Source organism: Ursus arctos, unplaced genomic scaffold (assembly GCF_023065955.2).
Source record: "Ursus arctos isolate Adak ecotype North America unplaced genomic scaffold, UrsArc2.0 scaffold_19, whole genome shotgun sequence".
NCBI classification, from domain to species: Eukaryota; Metazoa; Chordata; class Mammalia; order Carnivora; family Ursidae; genus Ursus; species Ursus arctos.
In genome coordinates, this window is record NW_026622863.1 from 278,434 (window position 1) to 300,047 (window position 21,614).

Consider the following 21,614-nt stretch of genomic DNA (forward strand, 5'->3'; position numbering starts at 1 on the left):
TTCCCATTGCTGGCTGTGTGGCCAGGAGCAAATCTTTTCCTTTTCTGTGTCTTTCTCTTTTTTTTTTTTTTTTTTTTTTTTTAAGAGAGGGAGAGTGGGGCAGAAGGCTCTATGCCCAGGGGGAAAACCAACGCAGAGCTCGATCTCATGACCCTGAGATCATGACCTGAGCCGAAATCAAGGACTGAATGCTTAACCGAGCCACCCAGGAATCCCTTTGCTTTCTCTTTTTTAAATGGGAGTAAAAATACTCCCTGCTCCTGAAGTGCCCAGAAGTTTTGGAAGCTGGCTGCTTTTATTGGCTGTTTAATTCAGTGTAACTGAATGTCGTGGACCCCAGCTGATGAAGTACCCTCTCCTGCAGGCCCCTCTTTTACAAGTCCTGTCCCTTGGGGCCTCCTCTGGGCCCCTGTCCATGTAGCAGGCTATTAGAACCTGGCATCTGATAGTCCTGGGTTGAGGTCCCAGGTGAGCTATGTTTCTTTGGCCAAATTCCTTCTGCTCTTGAGCCTCGGTTTCCTTATCTATAAGGTGGGATGACAACAGAAGCCAGCTCCCAGATGCATGTGGCAGGCAGAGCACACAGGCTGCCCCCACCCTGTAAACCCTAAGGGAATCATCTGCCCAGAGAATGGGGATCTTGGGATGAGGCCAGAGGGCCAGGCTGGCGGCTTGTATGCACTAGGCTGAGCCACATCTAGCCCTGCTGGCCTTGGGACCAAGATGGCCGGATCGCGGACAGGAGGGGGCCTGAACACCGTCCTCTCGTGATGGGCACCCTGAATGTGCATCAAAGGGCAGGTGGCCCCAAGAGCTTCTGCCCTCAGAGAATGTGCCCACCACTGTGGCTCAGTAGTCCTCAGTCCACACCCCAGATGGAAGACCGTGAGACCAGCTTTATTAGGCCAAGAGCAGCTGTGTGTACAAACTTACAGAGTTCCTCCCTGCACCAGGGTCACCATCATCACCAGGGCCCTGGAACCAGCCCCATCTCTGGACCTCTGAGTCTGTGAGGACAGCAACGCCAGCCAAGATGGCTGGGGCATGGATGCTGGGCAGGGGGCAAGGAGTGAGCTTGGCCTTGGACCTTCCAGTTGGAAGGATATGATGCACCTAGGAGACTATCTGCCCACTCCTGGTCTTCCGGCTGCCTCTGCCAGCCAGGTTCCTCTCAGAGTGCTCCTGTCTACCTGGGGACCAAAGTATCCTGTCCCAGCCTGGACATCCACCCAGGGAGGGGAAGCTGCTGTGTTCTCATCCTTGGGATGGAGAAGAGAACAAACACAGGGGTGAGGGTCTTCCCAGAGCCCATCATCTGGAATCCACTGCTGTATCTCCAACCTGCCCTTCTTCCTGAGTGAGAAAACCCACTCCTGTCCTATCCCCTGCCCCAGCCAAGGACTCCCAAAAGGAAACAGCCTCCCCCAGGGAGGGTCCTGGAGTGAGCCTGACCCCAAAAAAACTCTGGGGCCAGGAAACAGGTATATAAATATATAGGCTGTGTGTATATATCATAGAAATGTATCTATATATGTATATATGTACATGCACACCCAGGAAGGCAGGCCAGCCGCTGTGCCCCAGGATGGGGAGTTTCTCAGCCAGGGGGCAGGACTAGCCTGGCTGCTCCCCAGAGGTCTGGCCACCTTGAAAAGCCTCTGGCTAGGTGGCCCAGGAAGGCTGAGAGCCATCACTTGAAGCTGAGAGTCCAGGTGTTAGGGATGTAGAGGGACTGGGTTTGGCGGGTACGGCGAGGCGTGGTGTTGAGGGCGTCCACACTCTTGCGGCTAGAGCGTACCACGTCTGCCACGAAGCTGGAGCAGTCACTGCAGACGTCCTTGAGGACACAGCCATGGGTGTAGATGTGTGGGAATGCCTCCTCCACACTCTGCCACTGCGGCCCCTGAAGCGATCTGGAGTAGGACAGAGCCGTCAGGGAAGTGTCCCTCCTGTTTCTCCATATCCACAGCCCACCCGCCATACCCCCCCCACATCCCCTCCCCCCAGCAAAAGCTTTTCCTCAAGAGTTAGCTGGAATCCTGGGGTCTGCCCACCAGCTCAGCCCCCAGGCGCCTCCGAGACATCTCTTCCTAGACAACCGCCTCGCATTTCCATGTCCTGGGAGTGTCCCAGCAAACCACCCCACCCACCCCAGCTTCTGTATTACTATCAGTGCCTGACTACCGCCGTGACATCAGCAAAGGGCAAAGGAACACACTGGAAAGCGTCTCTTCTCTGGGTCGGTATAGTTTTGGTAGCTGACGCCCTCCGAGGACTCTCAAAGCCCAGCGTGTAGACGGGAATGTGTGCGAACTTCTTGGACGGCATCTTCATCTACGATACAGAGGGAGATGCGGACAAGTCCCCACCCAGACAGGCGCATGCACCCACACACACCCGCGGACAGCGCCTGCTCTGGGCCCGCGGGACACTCTGGGAGTGTCTAGACATCATCATTTGCCCTCCGTGTACTCTCTGGACACCCACTCCATGCCCGCCGTCTGGAGACATGGGCCCCCTCGCTTGGTACCCACACCCAAGCACCATGCGTGCTCATCTAGACAGACACTCGTACCATATACGATGGAGCGCACGCCCTGCAAGCAGTCAGTTCTGAATGTTGGCAAGGTGGAGGGCTGGCAGCAGTGCGACGGCAGAATACAAAGGGTTTGAAAGTCATGGTACTAAAACCCCTTTCTGGCGGCCCTTGCTTCTAGGCTGAGATGTACTGGGATGACATAGTTTTAAATGTGACTACCCTTCCACGTCTACACACCTGCAGGCACAAAGATACCCCCGACTGCTATGAAGAACCTGTCCAGAAACGTCCAAGGACGTTGTACTGTCAGAAGGTAGGGCTTTCAGAGGGCAAGGGAAGGGCTTTTCTTGGTACCAGCCTGCTAACATGGAATGTCAAGGAACATTTTTTTTAAAAGACCACCTACAAAAGGACCACCTATGAGTCTTTAAAAACTACAGTCTTGGGGCACCTGGGTGGCTCAGTCGGTTAACAGTCCAACTCTTGATTTTGGTTCAGGTCACGCTCTCGAGGTTGTGAGATGAAGCCCCACACTTGTCTCTGTGCTCAGCAGGGAGTCTGCTTGAGATTCTCTCTCCCTCTGTGCCCCCACTCAAAAAAAAATAATAAAAAAATAAAAATAAAAACTATACAGTCTTGGAAAGTGTAGGAATGGGTTCTATGTGGAGGAAGGAGATGGACAAGGTGGCTGGTCCATGTGTGACCAGCTCATGGGAGACAGCAGAGCCTCCCCCGCCACCAGCTCTGCCCCTCTTGACAAGCCAAGTCAGCCACAGGATACCTCACACCCCTGGGAGCCTTGCTCAGACCCCAGACGATCCTCACCTTTATGCTACAGGAAGTGCAGACAGCCCTGGAAGGGAAAGAGGAGGGTCAGCCGTGAAGAGGCCGTAGAGAAACCGTTCTCGCTGGTCAACTGCCCTGCCCCTGCTCAAGCCCCAGTTATTCAGTATTTCACTTTTTTAATCCCCAAATCTTGCTTTTCTTTTTAACTAGCTGTACATCCAAAATATTTCTGCCCCTCACGGCTCTTTCTCTGGACGGTCTGGTCTGCGATTCCTCATGCTCTGCACTTGAGTGTGCCTGACACTCCCCACCACAAGCCCCACCCGAGCCAGAGGGGCCACAGTTGAGCGACTCAGTTTTAAGCAGTGATGAACATCTTTTTACTCCCCATTGCTGATTTCAAGAATGAATGCCTTCTTGTGAAAACCCCGACAGAGAGGACTGTGGTGCAGACCCTTTACTCCTGCAAAGCCCTCCGTCAGAAGCAGTCCCTGCTCACAGGTCTCCCTTCTCCAGATCTCAGTGTGATTCACAAAGATACACATTTAACATAACATAGAAATAAGTGAAATGGGGTATTATGTGTACTGTTCTATAAACATATATCAGGGGACAAATTGTCCAAATTCATTTTTTTAAAAAAGGATGGCACCCTCTTGCATGCCCATCTTATAATTGGTTTGCCGTCTAGAAACCTCTGGGTTAATTTTACCTTATTTCACTGTGGGTCAGGGAACTTACTTTCCATGACTTGAATCCTACATTTTTGAAACCTGTTTTATGACCCAGAATATGGTCTATTTTGGTCAATGTCCATGCACACTTGAGAAGGAGTCCGTTCTGCTCTGGTGGGGTGGAGTGTGCTAGGAATGTCAGGTCAAGCTGGTTGGTAGTGTTCAAGTCTTCTGTATCCTTAGTGTCTCTCTGTCTGCAAGTTTTATCAATTGTTGACAGAAGGCTATTGAATCTCAGATTATAACTATGGATTTATCTATTTTTCCTTGCAACTTTATCAGATTTTTACTGCACGTATCTTTGACCTCTGTTGTTAGGTATGTAAAGTTTGTAGAATGGTTCTTTTTTTTTTTTTTTAAAGATTTTATTTATTTGACAGAGAGAGATCACAAGTAGGCAGAGCAGCAGAGGGGGAAGCAGGCTCCGCTGAGCAGAGAGCCTGATGCAGGACTTGATCCCAGGACCCTGGGATCATGACCTGAGCCCAAGGCAGATGCTTAACTGACTGAGCCCCCCAGGCGTCCTTGTAGAATAGTTCTTTTTCGCCTTTGTCATTATGACAGGAACGCCTTTCTCTCCGATGCTCTTTGCCATCGCCATTGATACGAACACATCATCTTTCTTTGGACGAGCACTGGCATGGCCCACCTTTCTCCATTCTCCTTCTAACAAGTCTTTGTCTTTTCATGTCAAGTGCGTGTTTTGCAGGCAGCAGACAATCTTGCTTTCTTTACTCGTCCGTTGTTTAGACCTATTACAATTAAGGTAACTATGACACAGTGGGCTTTAGGACTCTCCTCTTGCTGTTTTCTTTTTGTCCTATTCTTTGTCCCCTTTTCCTTTTTATTAATCAACTATTTTTTAATGATTCCATGTCCGTCCTCTGCTTTCCTTAGTGGTTGCTTTCAGACTTACACTACACTTCTCTAACTTTTCACAGCCTCCTGTCAAGTCACATTTTACCACTTCACGTAGAGTACAAACCCTCCAGCAGCACACTTCTGAGCCCCTCCGGGGCCTTAATGCCATTGTTAGGGTACTGTTTTCTTAGAGATATGTTATAAATCCTCTGATATGTTGCTGTTCGTTTTGGGCCCGCCTGGTAATCACTGAGTGGGTACCAGACACTGCACTCCACCCTGTTGGAGTGGTGGGTGTTGGGTACCTTGTCAAGAGTTACAAGGAAATAATCTTCTCTGTTCTCTTAGTAGTTGCTGCTTCTGCTGCTCTCCATCTCCGTGTCCATTCAGATTTCCAGCTGGTGTCATTTTCCTTCCATGAAGAACCTCATCGAACATTTGTTTTAGTGTGGGTCTCCTGCTGAAGAATTCTTTTGTTTTTGTATTTCTGGAGATGTTTTTACTTTCTGTCTTTGTTTTTGAAGCATATTGTCGCTGGGCATAGGGTTCTGGATGGACAGGTTTTCAGTCCTTCAAACATGCTCTTTTACTGTTGTCCTCTTGCTCACATCACCTCAGCGAGAACCCTGCGACCACCCTGTCTGTCCTCTGTGCCTGTCTTTATTTGCGGGTTGATTTTAAGAATTTCTCTTGGGGCAGCTGGGTGGCTCAGGTGGTGAAACATCTGACGCTTGATTTTGCCTCAGCCCCTGTCAGGTTCCGCACTGAGCATGGAGTCTGCTTGTCCCTCTCCCTCTGCTCCTCCCCCTGCTCTCTCTCTAAAATAAATGCGTAAAATCTTTTTAAAAAAGAATTTCTCTTTATTACAGTTTTGATCAATTTAGTTAATATGTGTCTTGGTGTAATTTTTTTCATGTTCCTTGTGGTTGGGGTTGAGTTTCTTGTGAGCTTATATTTTTCATCAAATTTGGAAAACCTTTTTAGCTATTATTTCTTCAAATGCTTTTTCTGTGCCCCCCCCCCACCTTTTTCTTTGGGGACTTTAATTACATCTATATTAGACTATATTTTCATTTTTTAAATTATTTTTCTCCCAGTGTTTTCATATTAGGTAGTTTCTGTTGCTTTCTCTTTGAGTTCACTGATTTTTTCTTCTGCACATTCTTCTGAATGTTCAATCTGCCATTAATTTTATCTAGTGTAATTCTGAACATTCATCCAAGCCTTCTGGTTTCTATGTCTAGAGCTTTGGGTCTTCTTCAAATCTTTCATGCCTGTAACTTTTTGAACATATGAATGTAGTTCAAAACTTTTAATGTGGGGACGCCTGCGTGGCTCAGTTGGTTAAGTGTCTGCCTTCAGCTCAGGTCATGATCCCGGGTCTTGGGATGGAGTCCCGCATCAGGCTCCCTGCTCAGCGGGGAGCCTGCTTCTAATTCTGCCTATGCCTGCCACTCCCCCTGCTTGTGATCCCTCTCTCTGTGTGTCTGTCAAATAAATAAATAAAATCTTTAAAAAAATTTTTTTAATGTACTTACCTACTAATTCTAACATCTGTGTCAGTTCTGGGTAATTTTGATTGATTTTCCTACCATGGGTCATGTTTTCCTGCTTCTTGACATGCCTGGTATCTTTGATTAGATGCTAGACATTTTCTCTTGCTGGGTGCTCAATATTTGTTTATTCCTGTTCTTGAGCTTTGTTCTGGGAAGCACTTAAGATGTTTGGGAATGGTTTGGTCCTTTTAGGTTTTGCCTTTTTGAAATTTTAGGTCTGGAACAATGCTCAGTCTGGGGGTACATAGTCCCCACTAGTGGGACAAGACCTTCCTCTGTGTCCCACTCAGTGGCTCATGAGTTACCACATTTCCACCACGATTGGTGGGAACAGACACTGTTCCTTCAAAGTTTTAGCACAGGGTCAGTACGCTGCTTCTGTAAAGGGTCAGATAGCAAACATTTTAGGTTGGTAAATGAATAATGAATAAACAAAGGATGTGGCTTTGTTCCAATGAAAGTTTATTTACAAAACAGGGAGTGGGCCAGATTTGGAGTCTGCCAGTTCCTGCCAGTCCTTGCTTCAGGATGCTTCTTCCCAGCCTTCAGTAATTTCCTTGACTGTATGGCAGCTAAGTACCCTGCTGAGTACTCCAGCGGATCTCACCCTGCGGACAGCTCTCTCCCTGCGGCAAATCTGTGCTAAGACCTCTAGCTACCTTGGTCTCTCTGGGTTCAGCATGACCACCTCTACTCGAGGAGCCAAGTGGCCTCTGGGCCATGACCTAAAAACTCCAGGCAAGTGAGGCAATGGTAGGGCTCACCCTGTCTGTTTCCTGTTGTTACCTGATATCCAGTATCTTGAAGTCGTTTCCTGTTCTTTGGGTTTTCTGTTTTTTATGGGGTTTTTTGGTTGTTTCAGGTGGAAGGTGCCTGTTCTAATGCCTGATACCCCACCTTGGCTGAAGGTGGGAGCCCCTTAGCTATTAAAATTAAATTAAATGTTATTTTCCACAGTTGCACTATTAGCCCACGATGCATGATAGAACATCCCCACACTCTCGGGAAGTTCTCCGCGACAGTGCTGGCGTAGAGACGCTTACCTCCTCCTCCCATGTTAATTCACAGCCAGGGTGCTTACAGAGGCTCACCTCTTGCAAAAGAGACAGGTGGGTGGCCAGGAGAACAGTGGGAACTTGGTTCGGCAGCAGCAGCAAATCTGGAAGAAAAGGCCCAGATTAGTTAGACCTGCCTGGTGAGGAAGCAGCCCAGGGTTCAGGTTGCCTGGCCTGCCATCAACTCAGGGCTGCTGCCTGATGAGGGAGCGCCGGGTCCAGGCCACCTTACCTTCCCCTTCCTCAGACTGCTGACAAGCTCCTTGTTCTGCAGGAACTTCTCCATCTCAGCCTTTACCAGAACACGGCGCACGCCCATCACCTCCTCCACAGTCAGAGCAAGGCTCTCCACAGGGTGGCTGAATTCCTGGGGACCAAAGAGTCAAGGGCTCAGTGCTCCTCAGGTCTTCGGGAATGAGGTCTTTCAGGAGTCTGTCCACAAGGAGGACTCTGGATTCTTTGTGGCCTCAGTCTACCAAGCCTAGCAACTTCCTAAAACACCCCGTTTTTCATCTCATCTACTCCTGGGAGCCACGCATGCTACCCGTGACTTTCCAATGGGGTCGTGCAACTACAAGCAAGCTTTGCCCTGACCTGGCCCCACCTACATGTCCGGCCTCCCCCCGGCCTCCTGATGACCACACCTCTGTAGCCATCCCCACCTGTGTTCACAGTGCTCTCCAGACCTGAAATGTCTACCTCCGTCCTTCCTCCCCACCGGCAAATACACACCACAGCCAGTCAAAACCAGCCAGGGTCCCCAGGCCCACCTCTTCTCGTGGAACCCTTCACCACAGAGCTCTGTCCTCCCTGGCTCGGAAGGCCCCAGGCGACCTCCTGCCCAACTCAGTGCGCACCAACCAGCAGGGCTCTGAGTCGGCCCATCGTAGGTGGCGTGTGTCCTACCTGCCACACCTACCACTTTGGGCCACCATGGTGAGTACATCTTGTTCAGCCCCCTGCTCCAGGGAGGTCAGTGTAGAGCTCGACCTCTCAAAACCTCAGTGCCTCTCCTATAAAGTGGAGTTGTATTCCAGCTCCACTGAGATAACACATACAGCCCTTAGTGCAATACCTGGCACCCCAAATTTAAAATGTTAGCTACTGGAATGAGGCATCATGGGAGGCACCAGCCCATGAGGGTGCCACAAAGACGGGAGTTGGGAGACCGTTGTTTCCTTCCAGGGAATTATCCTGTTGTCTGGGAGGGTCTGGGGCCCCGTGTTCTCATTCCAATCTGAAGCATCAGGTCCTCTGGCTTCTGATCTTTGTTTCCAACAGCCTGAACCCCAACCTGTGAACCTTATACATGTTACACTAACAGCACACGTGGCCAAGAAGTCTCACGTCAGGAGCAGAGACCAGCAGGCTGCTCAACAGGTCGGCTATGAGTGCGTGTTCAGGGCAGACGGCCGCTGAGATTATGTGATGTTTGATAGCCAGACCTCTCAGAACGCACTCTCGAGATGTGTGCTAAGAAGAATACACTTATGGGAACTGTCATTTTAAAATATGCCCTCCCCAATTAATTAATTAAAAGAATATATTGAGGCGCCTGGATAGCTTAGTCGGTTAAGTGTCTGACTTGATCTCAGCTCAGGTCTTGATCTCAGGGTTGTGAGTTCAAGCCCCACGCTGGGTGTGGAGTCTACTAAAAAAAAAAAAAAAAAAAATATATATATATATATATATATATATATATATATATATATACATGTCCCGCCAATTCGTTGACATCCCTTCAAGAAGTGAGCCTTCCTCTTTCCGGGCCACCCCTGAGTTGCATGGGGCTCGCACGTGCTCAACACTCAGTTCCACCTGTATCCCACCACCGGGGCTGAGGAAGGCCCTGCTGCTAGAGGTGTCATGGACATTAACACTGCTTTACAAGAGGGGCTGGAGACCGCCCTCATCCACAGTGGCCTAGCACGTGGAATTCACGAAGCTGCCAAAGCCTTAGACATGCACTAAACCCGTCTCTGTGTGTTTGCAACGACTCTGAGGAGCCTGTGTGTCAAGCTGGGGGAGGTGCTCTGTGCTGGGCACCAGATCGACCTAGTGAAGGCTGACGACAATGAGAAACGGGGGGAATGGACGGGCCTCTGTAAACCTGACAGGGAAGGAAGACCCCGTAGGGGGCTTGGTTGCAGTTGGGTGGTGGTTAAAGAGTACAGCAAAACGTCAGGCCAAGGATGTCATCAAGGAATACTTCAAATGCAAGAAATGTGGGGCGCCTGGGTGGCTCAGTCGTTAAGCGTCTGCCTTCAGCTCAGGTCATGATCCCAGGGTCCTGGGATCGAGCCCTGCATCGGGCTCCCTGCTCGGCGGGAAGCCTGCTTCTCCCTCTCCCACTCCCTCTGCTTGTGTTTCTTCTCTGGCTGTCTCTCTGTCAAATAAATAAATAAAATCTTAAAAAAAAAATGCAAGAAATGAAGAAGTAAAACACTTGGTTCTGGTTCCTCACCAAAAAAAAGGAGGGGTCCTGAATTCCCCCCGAGGGTGTACTTAGTGACTCACTCATAATGAAGAGATTTAAGTGGAAATAACAACGACTCACTTATGACACCAGCTTCTGCCCTGCTGTCTGAGACCACGAGCGCTGGGGAAAGCCCGCCACCATGACCTGAGGACACCCAAGGGCCCTGGGGAGCGGTCTGCGTGTGGAGGCACTGAGGCCTCCCACCCACAGCCACGTGAGGGGCCACGTTCCAATGCAACCTCCAGGGAGGCCTGAGCCAGGCTGCCTTGCTGAGCCACTTCTGGACTCCTGACCTCGGAAACTATGTGAGATAACAAAATTTTGTTGTTTATACTTTTAAGTTTTGGGGTAATTTTTAATGCAGCAACAGATAATATAGGTCTTAGCTGGGGAATATCAGTAGTAATACTACCTTACATTTATATGGCACTTTTCGAAGTATTTGAGCCTCTTGACAAAACGTCAAGGAAAGGGTGATGACAACACCATTGACACATGGGCATTTCACCACTGTCATCCCTCTGATAAAATCCTGCACCAAAACTGAGGAAGCCCAGGGGAAGAGTCAAAGTCCTGCCCCCATAAAACGCTGTCATGTCTCACTGCGTTCAGCCACAGGGCTCCAGTGTCTCTCGTGTCTTAACCCTCACTGACCTGGAACTAAGAACTTCAGACGTCCCCTGTCCCCTGAGCAAGGGCCTGTTTTGGCCAGGCGGCTGCCGTGCCCAGAAGGCCCAGAGCAGACTTAGCCACACCCTCTGAAGGAGCGGGCCCCACTCCTGCTGGGCCTTGTCTTGCGGACAGGTGAGGACAAGGGTCCCAGAGATGCCCCCCCCCCCAGTGACTGTGGACAACAATGACTCTCGCTCACCAGCCACAGGTGATGGGTGTCTGGGGCCGCAGAAGCCTCTGGCTGGTCCTCTGCTGAGCCCAGGCCACTGTGTGATAGGCAGCTGGGGTCAGGCTGGGCCTGGACACTCACAGGGGAGGGACCTGGAGTAAGAGCACAGAAGCCCTGTCAGGACAACCTTGCAGAAACTAGTGTGGGAGGGCTGTGCCCAGGGGGTGAGGGAGACAGCTGGCCGGGCAGTAGGGACCGTGGGGGGAGTAATCAAGCAGGAGGACACATAGCACGTCAACCACATCGGGGGCACATGAGTGCGGCAGGCCCAAGGGACCCCTGTGGGGGGCCCCATATCTGATCCCTGTTAACGAGCCAACGTGAGGCGTCCCAAAGCAGCCAACAGTGAAAGCAGATCACAGCAGTCATGCAGGAAGCCTGCCTCCGCTGTTAGTGCCGCTCACTGCTCTTCACGCAGAAGGGGACGGAGGAGAAAGAGGCAGATTCACTTCCACCACGGGGTCTCTGAGTCTTGAGGACAGTTGTGGGGGGACCATGAGGTATGGAAATGGCCTGGACCTCTTCACTCCAGAAAGTGGATCAGCTACCAAATGGCACCCCGAGAGTGGCGAGACAGCAAGAGGGTGGCTCAAGGTAACCTTGAAGGCAGAGGAGGTGGCCTGGCCATGTCTGGTAGAAGCAGTGCGTGAGGGAGAGGGACAAGCCCGTGTCCTGTCAGCACTTTGGGGAGCACAGCCCTTACAACAGTGGGACTAACTAACCCTGTGTGGCCAGTAGCACTGTTTTGACCTCTGTGCTGAGCAACAGGGAAAGGAGGTGATGGTAAGTCAGGTTCTAGAGTGGTGTGTGCTGCATGGCCCATCTGGTTCATTGCAGACACCTTTTCACTGACAGAGAAAAATAAAAATAAAAAGACTAGAAAGATCTGTCAATCATCTATCCATCCATCCATTTGTCTACCCACCTGCCCATCCATCCATCATCTGTTCATCCATCTGTCCTTCCATCATCCATCCATCCGTCCACCCATCATCCATCCATCTGTCCTTCCATCATCCATCCGTCCACCCATCATCCATCCATCCACCCATAATCCATCCATCTGTCCTTCCATCATCCATCCATCTGTCCTTTCATCATCCATCCATCCGTCCACCCATCATCCATTCATCCATCTGTCCTTCCATCATCCATCCATCCGTCCACCCATCATCCATTCATCCATCTGTCCTTCCATCATCCATCCATCCGTCCACCCATCATCCATCCATCCATCTGTCCTTCCATCATCCATCCGTCCACCCATCATCCATCCATCCATCCATCTGTCCTTCCATCATCCATCCGTCCACCCATCATCCATCCATCCATCTGTCCTTCCATCATCCATCCGTCCACCCATCATCCATCCATCCACCCATAATCCATCCATCTGTCCTTCCATCATCCATCCATCTGTCCTTCCATCATCCATCCATCCGTCCACCCATCATCCATTCATCCATCTGTCCTTCCATCATCCATCCATCCGTCCACCCATCATCCATCCATCCATCTGTCCTTCCATCATCCATCCGTCCACCCATCATCCATCCATCCATCTGTCCTTCCATCATCCATCCGTCCACCCATCATCCATCCATCCATCTGTCCTTCCATCATCCATCCGTCCACCCATCATCCATCCATCCACCCATAATCCATCCATCTGTCCTTCCATCATCCATCCATCTGTCCTTCCATCATCCATCCATCTGTCCTTCCATCATCCATCCATCCGTCCACCCATCATCCATCCATCCACCCATCATCCATCCGTCCATCTGTCCTTCCATCATCCACCTGTCCATTGTCGTCCATTATCCATCTGTCATCCAACCACCCATCCATCCACCCATAATCCATCTGTCCTTCCATCATCCATCCATCTGTCCTTCCATCATCCATCCTCCATCCATCCAGTTTTCTTTTCATATACCAATATATTAATAGTAATTATCTCTAAATATTAGAATCATGGTGATGTTTTAAAGCTTTTAAAATGTTTTATAAAAAATGTGGATTACTAATTTGATAATAGAGTTTTCAAGTTAAAAAAGTGGGGGATGCCCGCCTGAGGCAATGAGGGAAGTCTGGGCTTGAACTTTAAATGCGCTTCTTACAGCTATGAGCTCCCTGTACCCTCTGGGTGCTGCCTGCTCAGGACGACAGTAGGACCCAAGCCAGGACATGATGCCCACAGGACAGAGTCAAGGGAGAAGGGGGTGAGAGGCCCCACTTGCCTTGCTCCTGGGTGCTTGGCCTCCAAGTGTGCACGCTGCCTGTGCGGGGCCGGGATGATTCCAACCCTCCTTGGGGCTGAGTGGGTGGCTGCAGGCTAGAGGCCACTTTGCTCCGGAGCTGGACCAGGTCATGCTCTGAGAAAGAGCGGTCCCGCTTCAGTGTCACCTCCCCACACGGAGACTCTTCCTCCTGTGGACACACCAGGTTCAGCCCTGACCACTGCCCACCAGCACCTCCTGCCTGTCCCTGGACTGGCAGGGACTGCTGCTGGGCCCACTGAGGCCATGGGGCCATCCTCTGCTCACTGCCCAGCCTGACTGTCCTCTAGAGAGTGGAAAGCAAGGACCTTGAAAAACCAACCCTTCCCTGAGGCCTATGGGAAGTCTTGGAGATGACTGGTCTGGTATCAGGTGCAGCCCACCCAGATTGCTACCACCCCTGGTTTTCTTGGGCTCGGAGGGCAGTGAGGACATGCTGGGGAGTCCCACTGAGGCACACTGGCTTTTCACATCAGCCACGGGGCTGTTCAGCTTCCCAGCCCCAAGATGATGGAGCACGCACATTCCAGCCCTTTCTGTGCGATGGGAAGAGGAGGCCCAAGGCCACTGTTTCAGCCACCGTCTTGCCCCTCGTCCTCCTCCCTGGGCTCTTCCCAGGAATCCGTGGGCTCTGACCTCAGATGTGTTCATCTCCTCCATCTCAGCCAAGGTCGGTGCCTTGAGCAGGACCCGGGGCCGTGGGCGCTGCGTGTTGTTCCCAGCATCCACGATGGACAGGTTGGTGCAAGAGGTGGATTTGGTTTCCCCAGAACAGGCATTGAGGATGCAGGGCAGAGAGCCAAACCCTGGTAGAAGCACAGAGGTGGAGCAGGACAGGAGAGTGAGGGGGTGGGGACGGAGGGGGGAGGGAGCAGGGAAGGAGGGAAGGTGGGAAGGAGGGGTGTCCCATGCTCACCCCGGCCACCCCAGCGCTCGCCCCCCACCGGGCGCAGCCTCCGCTCCTGCTTGATTTCCTCCAGGATCTTCTCGTGCAGTGTCCTCTGCTTTTGGGGTAAGGGGCGAAGCCTTCTCTCTGAGACCTGGAGGAAGTATGGCAGCTCCAGGAAGGAAGGGCAGTGGGCTGTGACACGGACACGCAAGTGGGGAGGAACCCTGGGGACACAGCCAGGCCCATCAGGAGCTGACACAGCAGGGGGCAGACGGAAGGTGCCCCGTGTGCTCCTGGGGCAGGTCCTTCTCAGAATCAACCTTCCAGCACCTCCCTCGGTGGAGACGCCATTCTGCCCTTGGGGAGGGGAGGCCGAGACACCCTCCCTCCCCCCCCTGCACAGCCGGTACCTGTTTCAGTGGAGGCCGGGAGCGGATAAAGTCCAGGATGAGTTCGTGGGCATCCTTCTTCACCCTGGGAGGGATGTCTCCATCGACCTGTGGGGGAGGCAGCCGAGGCTAAGAGCTCGATACCACACAGGAGCTGGGGCTGTGGGAGGGCTCACTCAGCCCTGAGCAGGGCCTGGTCCTCACACCATCCCTCCCCTCAGGGGCTGCACGGCAGGTACAAGGGCCGCAGTGAGCACCACTAGCTTCCCCACATCTCAGATTCTCCATGTGGAGATGAAGGTCAGTGGCACCCCTCTCATCCAGCTGTCCTACGAATGAAATGAACTCGCACATTTAAAATTTGCAGAGTGAAGCCAGCACACAGCAAGAGCTCTGTGAGCATAAAATAGGAAATTCTCACAATCTCAGCTCCTGCTGCTGGTCCTCCAGAATTCTCCACACATCCCTTCTCCATGTCCTTGTCATGCCGTGTCCCTGACATCACACCATGTCCACGTCCTTGTCACACCGTGTCCCTGATGTCACACCGTGTCCCCAGCATCACACCGTGTCCCTGACATCACACCAGGTCCACGACATCATACCGTGTTCCTGTCCTTGTCACACCACGTCCCCGATGTCACACCGTGTCCCCAACATCACATCGTGTCCCTATCCTTGTCACACTGTGTCCATGTCCTTGTCACACCATATCCCTGACATACCATGTCCATGTCCTTGTCACACTGCGCCCCCGACATCACACCACGTCCCTGACATCACACTATGTCCTTGTCACACTGCATCCCTGTCACACCGTGTCCATGTCCTTGTCACACGATGTCCCTGTCATACTGTGTCCCCAACATCACACCATGTCCCCGACATCACACCATGTCCCTGTCCTCATCACACCGTGTCCCGGCATCATACCATGTCCATGTTCTTGTCACACCGTGTCCCCAATGTCACACCATGTCCCTGTCCTTGTCACACCGTGTACCCATCACACCATGTCCCCAACATCACACCGTGTCCATGTCCTAGTCACACCGTGTCCCCCATGTCACACCGTGTCCCCGACATCACACTGTGTCCATGTCCTTGTCACACTGTGTCCATGTCCTTGTTGCACCGTGTCCCCAACGTCACACCACGTCCTTGTCCTTGTCACCGCATGTTCCCAATGTCTCACCGTGTCCCTGACATCACACCGTGTTCATGTCCTTGTCACACCGTGTCCCCAACATACCATGTCCCTGACATCACACCGTCCATGTCCTTGTCACACCGTGTCCCCAACATCATACCATGTCCCTATACTTGTCACACTGTGTCCCTGTCCTTTTCACACTGTCCCTGTCTTTGTCACATCATGTCCCCGACGTCACACTGTGTCCCTGTCCTTGTCACATCATGTCCTCGATGTCACACCGTGTCCCCAATGTCACACCGTGTCCCTGACGTCACACTGTGTCCCTGTTCTTGTCACGTGTCCTTGACATCACACCATGTCCCTGGCGTTGCACTGTGTCCCTGTCCTTGTCACACCGTGTCCCTGTCCTTGTCACATCGTGTCCCTGGAGGCACACCATGTCCCTGTCCTTGTCGCACCATGTCCCTGACATCACACCGTGTTCCTATCCTTGTCACATTGTGTCCATGTCCTTGTTGCACCGTGTTCCCCGACGTCACACCGTGTCCCTGTCCTTGTCACATCATGTCCCCGTCACACCGTGTCCCCGTCCTTGTCACACCATGTCCCCAACATCATACCATGTCCCTATCCTCGTCACACTGTGTCCACGTCCTTGTCGCACCATGTCCCTGACATCACACCGTGTTCCTATCCTCGTCACACTGTGTCCACGTCCTTGTTGCACCATGTCCCCGACGTCACACCGTGTCCCTGTCCTTGTCACATCATGTCCCCGTCACACCGTGTCCCCGTCCTTGTCACACCATGTCCCCAACATCATACCATGTCCCTATCCTCGTCACACTGTGTCCACGTCCTTGTTGCACCATGTCCCCGACGTCATACCGTGTCCCTGTTCCGGTCACGTCGTGTCAGGTATGAGCCAGGTGCGTCGGGGGCACGTCTGCCTGCGTGCATCTGAATACCCAGCACACCGAGCAGGGGACCTAGAGCCACTGGCGGGCGGAAGGTCGGGGGCAGGCTCCTCCCCCAGCAGCTCACCATGACCTTGCGCAGCTTGTAGTTCCTGGCGCGGATGTCCTGCATCAGCATCTCGAAGGGGGTGAGCTGGAACTCGGTGGGCAGGGGGTTGAACTCCTGCTCCTGCACCTTCTTGAGCTTCACCCCGTGGCGGAGCTCCCTCATGAGCTGCACCCAGAGTCGGGCCTGGGCCCCCAAGACGAAGATGGCCCTTAGACCCAGCAGGGCTCCCACAGGCCCTGGCACAGACCCTGGGCGGGGGGGGGTGGGTGCTGAGCCCTGTGTGCCAGGGCAGGAGGGGAGCCATAGCTTACCCAGTCTGTGTGTCCCAGGTTGTCAAGTTCTGCCAGGGGCTTCTCTGTCTGCAGCTCCTCGTCCCGAAGCTTCTGCAGCATCTGTTAGTCCAGAAGAAGGTGAAAGAAGCGTCATCATGGGGATACGGGCCCCACTGGTCTGTCCATCCAGGGACAGTTCCTCAACACATGGGCTACTATTCCACCAGCTAAAAAAGGATGAGTGGGCATTTTTGGCCAAGGCTTTGGACCCAGAAAGATCTAGAGAAACAGAGCCCTTAGCTTTGGAACCATGTGGGACACTTGGTGTCCCATCAGCTCTCTCTGGCAGCTTCTCCTGGGCAAGGGCAGGGGTGAGAACACACCCCCCACCTAGCACCCACATAGAACTTCCTGGTTTGCAAAAGAACGCGCACCCTTCTCTCGCCTCATCTACACGGCCCAGAGAGGCAACGTGTCCTTCAGAGAGAGCGGATGCAGGGGAGCCCTGCTCTCTGTCATCTGTGAAGAGCTCCCCGTCTTCCTTCAGGTCCGGCTCACAGGACGCGTCCTCGGGAATGCCTTAGCCTCTTTGCCCAGGCCACATGCACCCCCGCCTTAGAAAAGCCACGGTTGCTTCTTGACACGTGACCCCCACTAGCGTTTTACAGTTCTCTACTTCTTTGAGTGTTGTCTGGACCACTGGCTCCATGAGGCCAGAACCACATTTATGTTTCTGTTTTCTCACCTTAGTATTCCTAGTCCCTAGCACAACATGACAGATGCTAGGTCTTAAATAATTGTTGAATGAATGAATAAATGGACGGATGCACAGGTGGGTAGGTGGATGGAGGAATGGTGGATGGATGGGTGGATAGGGGGGTAAGAGGATGAGTTACTCAGCAAGTCCTGGGAAAGAGACACAGGTTCGTATTTCCTCAAGTAGAGAAAATGCCGCCATCATGGTGGGGGCCAAAGAAGAACATGAAGGACTGTTAGGTAACTATTCTTTGTTGAGAATGGCAAGAAGCTACTAGATTCACCGCCTTCATTGTCCCGGATCTTGGCAGCAGCTGGAGACTCTGCTCCCACCAACTCCCCTACCCTGGAGAAGCATCGAACCTTTAGCACACAGCTCCCACCTCACCGCGCCCCCCCCCCAAGACAGAACCGGTTGCCCTGGCTTTCACCCCAAGCTACTCGCTAAACTGCTTTGGGACACTCCAGAAAATGCTGCCAAGTCTCGGAGCAGCACATGGTGTGAGATCTGGCTGATTCTAAAAATAGACCTGTGTGTGATCTGGCAGTTCCTGTGGGCAAAGGGCATGAAGGGTGGGTCGCCCATCCCTCCTGGAGTTCTAGACCTGTCCCTGAGCAGGGTGTTTCTTCCTAAAATGCCAGCCCAGATGTGTCCCACCGAGAGACCCTCTTCTCACTCCCTGTCACTACCAATTCCCTGAACATCTCTTGGGTGAATTACTTGGAAGTCTAGACTTGTTTGCTCCTGCTAAAGAAAGAGCTTCCATTGTCTGGATAAGGAACTGATCCTAGCAACAGAACAGAGGACTTCAGAGCAAGAAAACAAAAGCATTAAGACCATCCACTAATCAGAACAGTAGAAGAAAATCTCTAAGACGCAAAGGTAGAGCGGGGTCGGCGGGGGGCAGGGAGTAGGCAGAGGGACCACACACCCTTAGGCCATCAGGTGGGCTACAGATAAGGGCCCAGTGGCTCAGGCAGTGTTGCTGACTTGTCCTGTGCTGGGACCCAGGCCCTGTCAATCAGAGCAATCCTGAGAATCTACCCACGAGTTCAGGGAAGCTGGTCCAGGGAACCAGGGACCAGCATCGGTCAATTCCAAAAAACACCTTCTGCCATTTAAGGAAGAGTGGGTGGAACGAGTTGCCCTCTACCAAGTCTGCATTTTCTCATCTGTGACTGCTGATGGGAGGCAGGAGTCCCTGTGCCAAGGCCCCTGCTTCAAGGAAGGATGTCAGCTCCCTCCAAGGGAGGAGATGGGACAGTTGAAGGAATGCTGTCAGCTAGTAATTCTGGGACCGTGAAAAGACAGGACAACCCTGGGGAGACCCCAGCTCTGTCTGTACTAGCTCTGCCTTGGGGCAAGGGACACCTTTCAGAGCCTCTATTGGCTTACCTGAAGAAAGAGTGGTGGAAGGCTACCGGGGCTGAATCTCCTACCTCCCCAAACTCCAAGCACACTGAGCACCTGTGTGCACAGGCCTGCAGTGCTGCCTGGAGCTCCCATTTCCGGAAGGAACCAGCACTGGGAGAGGATAGCCAGGCCTCGCTGGACACGGAAACATGAGGAGCTGGGAGGCAACAGGAAGGAGGTCCTGGGGCCAAAAGGCTGAGAGCCAGCTACTTAATGTCCTTGAACCTTAGCTCCTTCCTCTGCAAAACTGCTAAGAAGAAGGTGTTGGGGTCAAGGGAAAACCTGCAAAGCCTCTGAGATAGTGCCCAACCCTGAGAGCAGACAGCAAGGCTAGGCTAGTCAGACTCCTGAGCTGAGGATTTCCACCTCCTGCTGGAGAGACAGAGGGACCAATGCAAGGCGGGGGGGGGGGGGGGAGATGGCCAGGAAGGTACCTTGGGGCCTTTTCCCCCTTACCTGTGATCCCTTCCACTTGCTCTCCACCTGGGCATACCACCCCCTCGTGCCCTGATCTGCTCCTGGCCCACCCTTCCCCTCCTTGGCTTCCAGGAAGCCCTGCCACGTCCTTGGCCCCTCCTTGACACATCCTTGCTCGCTCACCTCCTTGGCCTCACGGACCCTGGCAAGGAAGGCCCGCAGCTCCAGTGTCTCCACGAAGAGTGCCCGGCACACAGCCTGGTAGTGGGCCTGCGCACCCCGGGGGTCGGTCAGGCGCGCCGCACACAGCCGCATGGCCTGGGCGAAGGTGCGCACAGCGCGGGGGCCGCCCTCGGCCTCCTCCTCCTCCTCCGGGCCCCCATAGCCCTCATCGGCAGCCCCACAGCCGCTGTCCTCACAGTCGTTGTTGGCCATGAGGTCGATGAGCCGCTCCAGCTGTGGGCTGAGCTCTCGCTCCTCGCTGTCATCCAGACCCCAGTCCAGCGCGCGGTAAATGGCAAAGCCCAGTGACTGCACCATCTGCAGGACAGGGGCCCAGAGTGTCATGGGGAGAGGGGGGAAAGAGGGCAACCTGCAAAGGACCCAGCCAGAAGAGGGACAACGCCCCACGAATTACAAGACAACCTCCCCGAGATGAGAGCACAGCACGACTTCTAAGGCTGAAACAGCAGCAGCCAGCCGCCGTGCAGAGGGCACGCGCTGTGAGCCAACCAGACATGTCGCGGAACGGACAAGACGCTTTCCAAACAGCATGGCGCCCGTGGAAAACAGTTCGGCAAGTCCTTATGGTCAAATGTGCTTTTACGATGTGAAGTGAGGACATCTCCTCTCCCGAGTCTCTAACCAAGAAAAAGGAAAGACGTACACCCACACAGGACTTGTCTTCAACCGGCACATGATACACACAGGTGACCCACGCTTCCCACGGGGTACCAGGCAGCAGCGCCAAGGGTCAAACTTATGCCCTCATCTTACACACACGGTGACCACAGAGCAGCAGAGCCCAACTGCGCGTTTCCATTTATACAAAAGTCTAGGCAAGTAAAGCCAATCTACAGCCATAAAAAGCAGGTCAGTGGTTCCAAGCCGAGGGCTGAGGTAGAGATTGGAAGGAGCACAGGAGCTCACCGAATAGAAAGCATATCCCAAAAAATGTGATTTAAAAAGACAGATCACCGAATTAAACATTAGCATTTAATGTCATGTAAGAGTGTATTTTAAATGAGAAAGATTAGCACGCTGGAATCGTTAATGACACATGATAGAGACACTTTAACAGAACTCATAAAAAATGACATCCTCTCCCTTAAAAATATTTTAAACTTCACATAAATTTCAACATATGTAAATTTAACCTGAAAAAGAAAAAAAATGAAAAAAGTCATGGCCCCTGAGTGGGGGTGGGGGTGGAGGTGGGAGCGGGAGTGGATGGCGTCGCCCAGGCTCACAGCAGCTGCTGGAGCCCAGCCAGGTATGGGGCTTACAATGCTGTGGTTTACTTCATGTGGGCTTGAAGTTCTCCATAATTACTTCTTTTAAAAGCATATTAGCATATTAAAAATCTAAGTTTTGCAATAGAGACACCTCTTCACTCAGTACTTCTCAATATTACTTGGCAGAAAACCCTATTTTCAGGGACTACAATTAACCACTGGGGAATCTGCGTTCTCTGGAGGATGTCTGCAAAATACCGCCACTCTACTCGTGTGTCTGTTTAATTGCCATCGGCACCTGACGTGCCCTGCTCACAGGAATGCAGTCCTGAGAAGGCCAGGTCTGCTCGCACAGGGAAGAGCCATGTCAGCAAACACAGAGGGGGGAGGATAAGCACATGCACTCTGCTTCTAGCTGGCTTGGCTTTCCTATTTTGACATTCCCTCTTCACGACAATGGTACAAAATGACAACAGCTCTTCTCCTGTCATCAAGTACTCTGGGCGCTTTGTCACTTAACTATAGGACAACCCAACCCCAGAGCTAACCTCCGGTTTCTAGGCAGAGGAGGGAGGCACGGAGTGTCAGGTCACCTGACCACAGCTGGCAGCTGGTGGAGCTGGACTTGGGACCCAGGGCTGCCCACAG

General features: G+C 52.5%; 1 protein-coding gene and 1 pseudogene across 1 annotated transcript in view; one reads left to right on the forward strand and one right to left on the reverse strand.

The window, feature by feature from the left end:
- Positions 1-882: 882 nt before the first annotated feature.
- SPIRE2 (spire type actin nucleation factor 2) overlaps positions 883-21,614 on the reverse strand; it is a 34,255-nt gene continuing 13,523 nt past the window's right edge. The window contains exons 3-15 of the mRNA XM_026494542.3: positions 19,696-20,052; positions 16,965-17,045; positions 16,672-16,836; positions 14,493-14,579; positions 14,110-14,233; positions 13,830-13,999; positions 13,155-13,344; positions 10,882-11,003; positions 7,764-7,898; positions 7,568-7,635; positions 3,365-3,392; positions 2,219-2,334; positions 883-1,913 (exon numbers count right to left, since the gene is read on the reverse strand). Coding sequence (XP_026350327.1) covers positions 1,691-1,913; positions 2,219-2,334; positions 3,365-3,392; positions 7,568-7,635; positions 7,764-7,898; positions 10,882-11,003; positions 13,155-13,344; positions 13,830-13,999; positions 14,110-14,233; positions 14,493-14,579; positions 16,672-16,836; positions 16,965-17,045; positions 19,696-20,052 — 1,866 coding nt within the window. The 3' untranslated portion in view covers positions 883-1,690. The remainder of the gene's footprint in view (positions 1,914-2,218; positions 2,335-3,364; positions 3,393-7,567; positions 7,636-7,763; positions 7,899-10,881; positions 11,004-13,154; positions 13,345-13,829; positions 14,000-14,109; positions 14,234-14,492; positions 14,580-16,671; positions 16,837-16,964; positions 17,046-19,695; positions 20,053-21,614) is intronic.
- On the forward strand, positions 7,946-9,907 carry LOC113252121 (40S ribosomal protein S12-like; annotated as a pseudogene).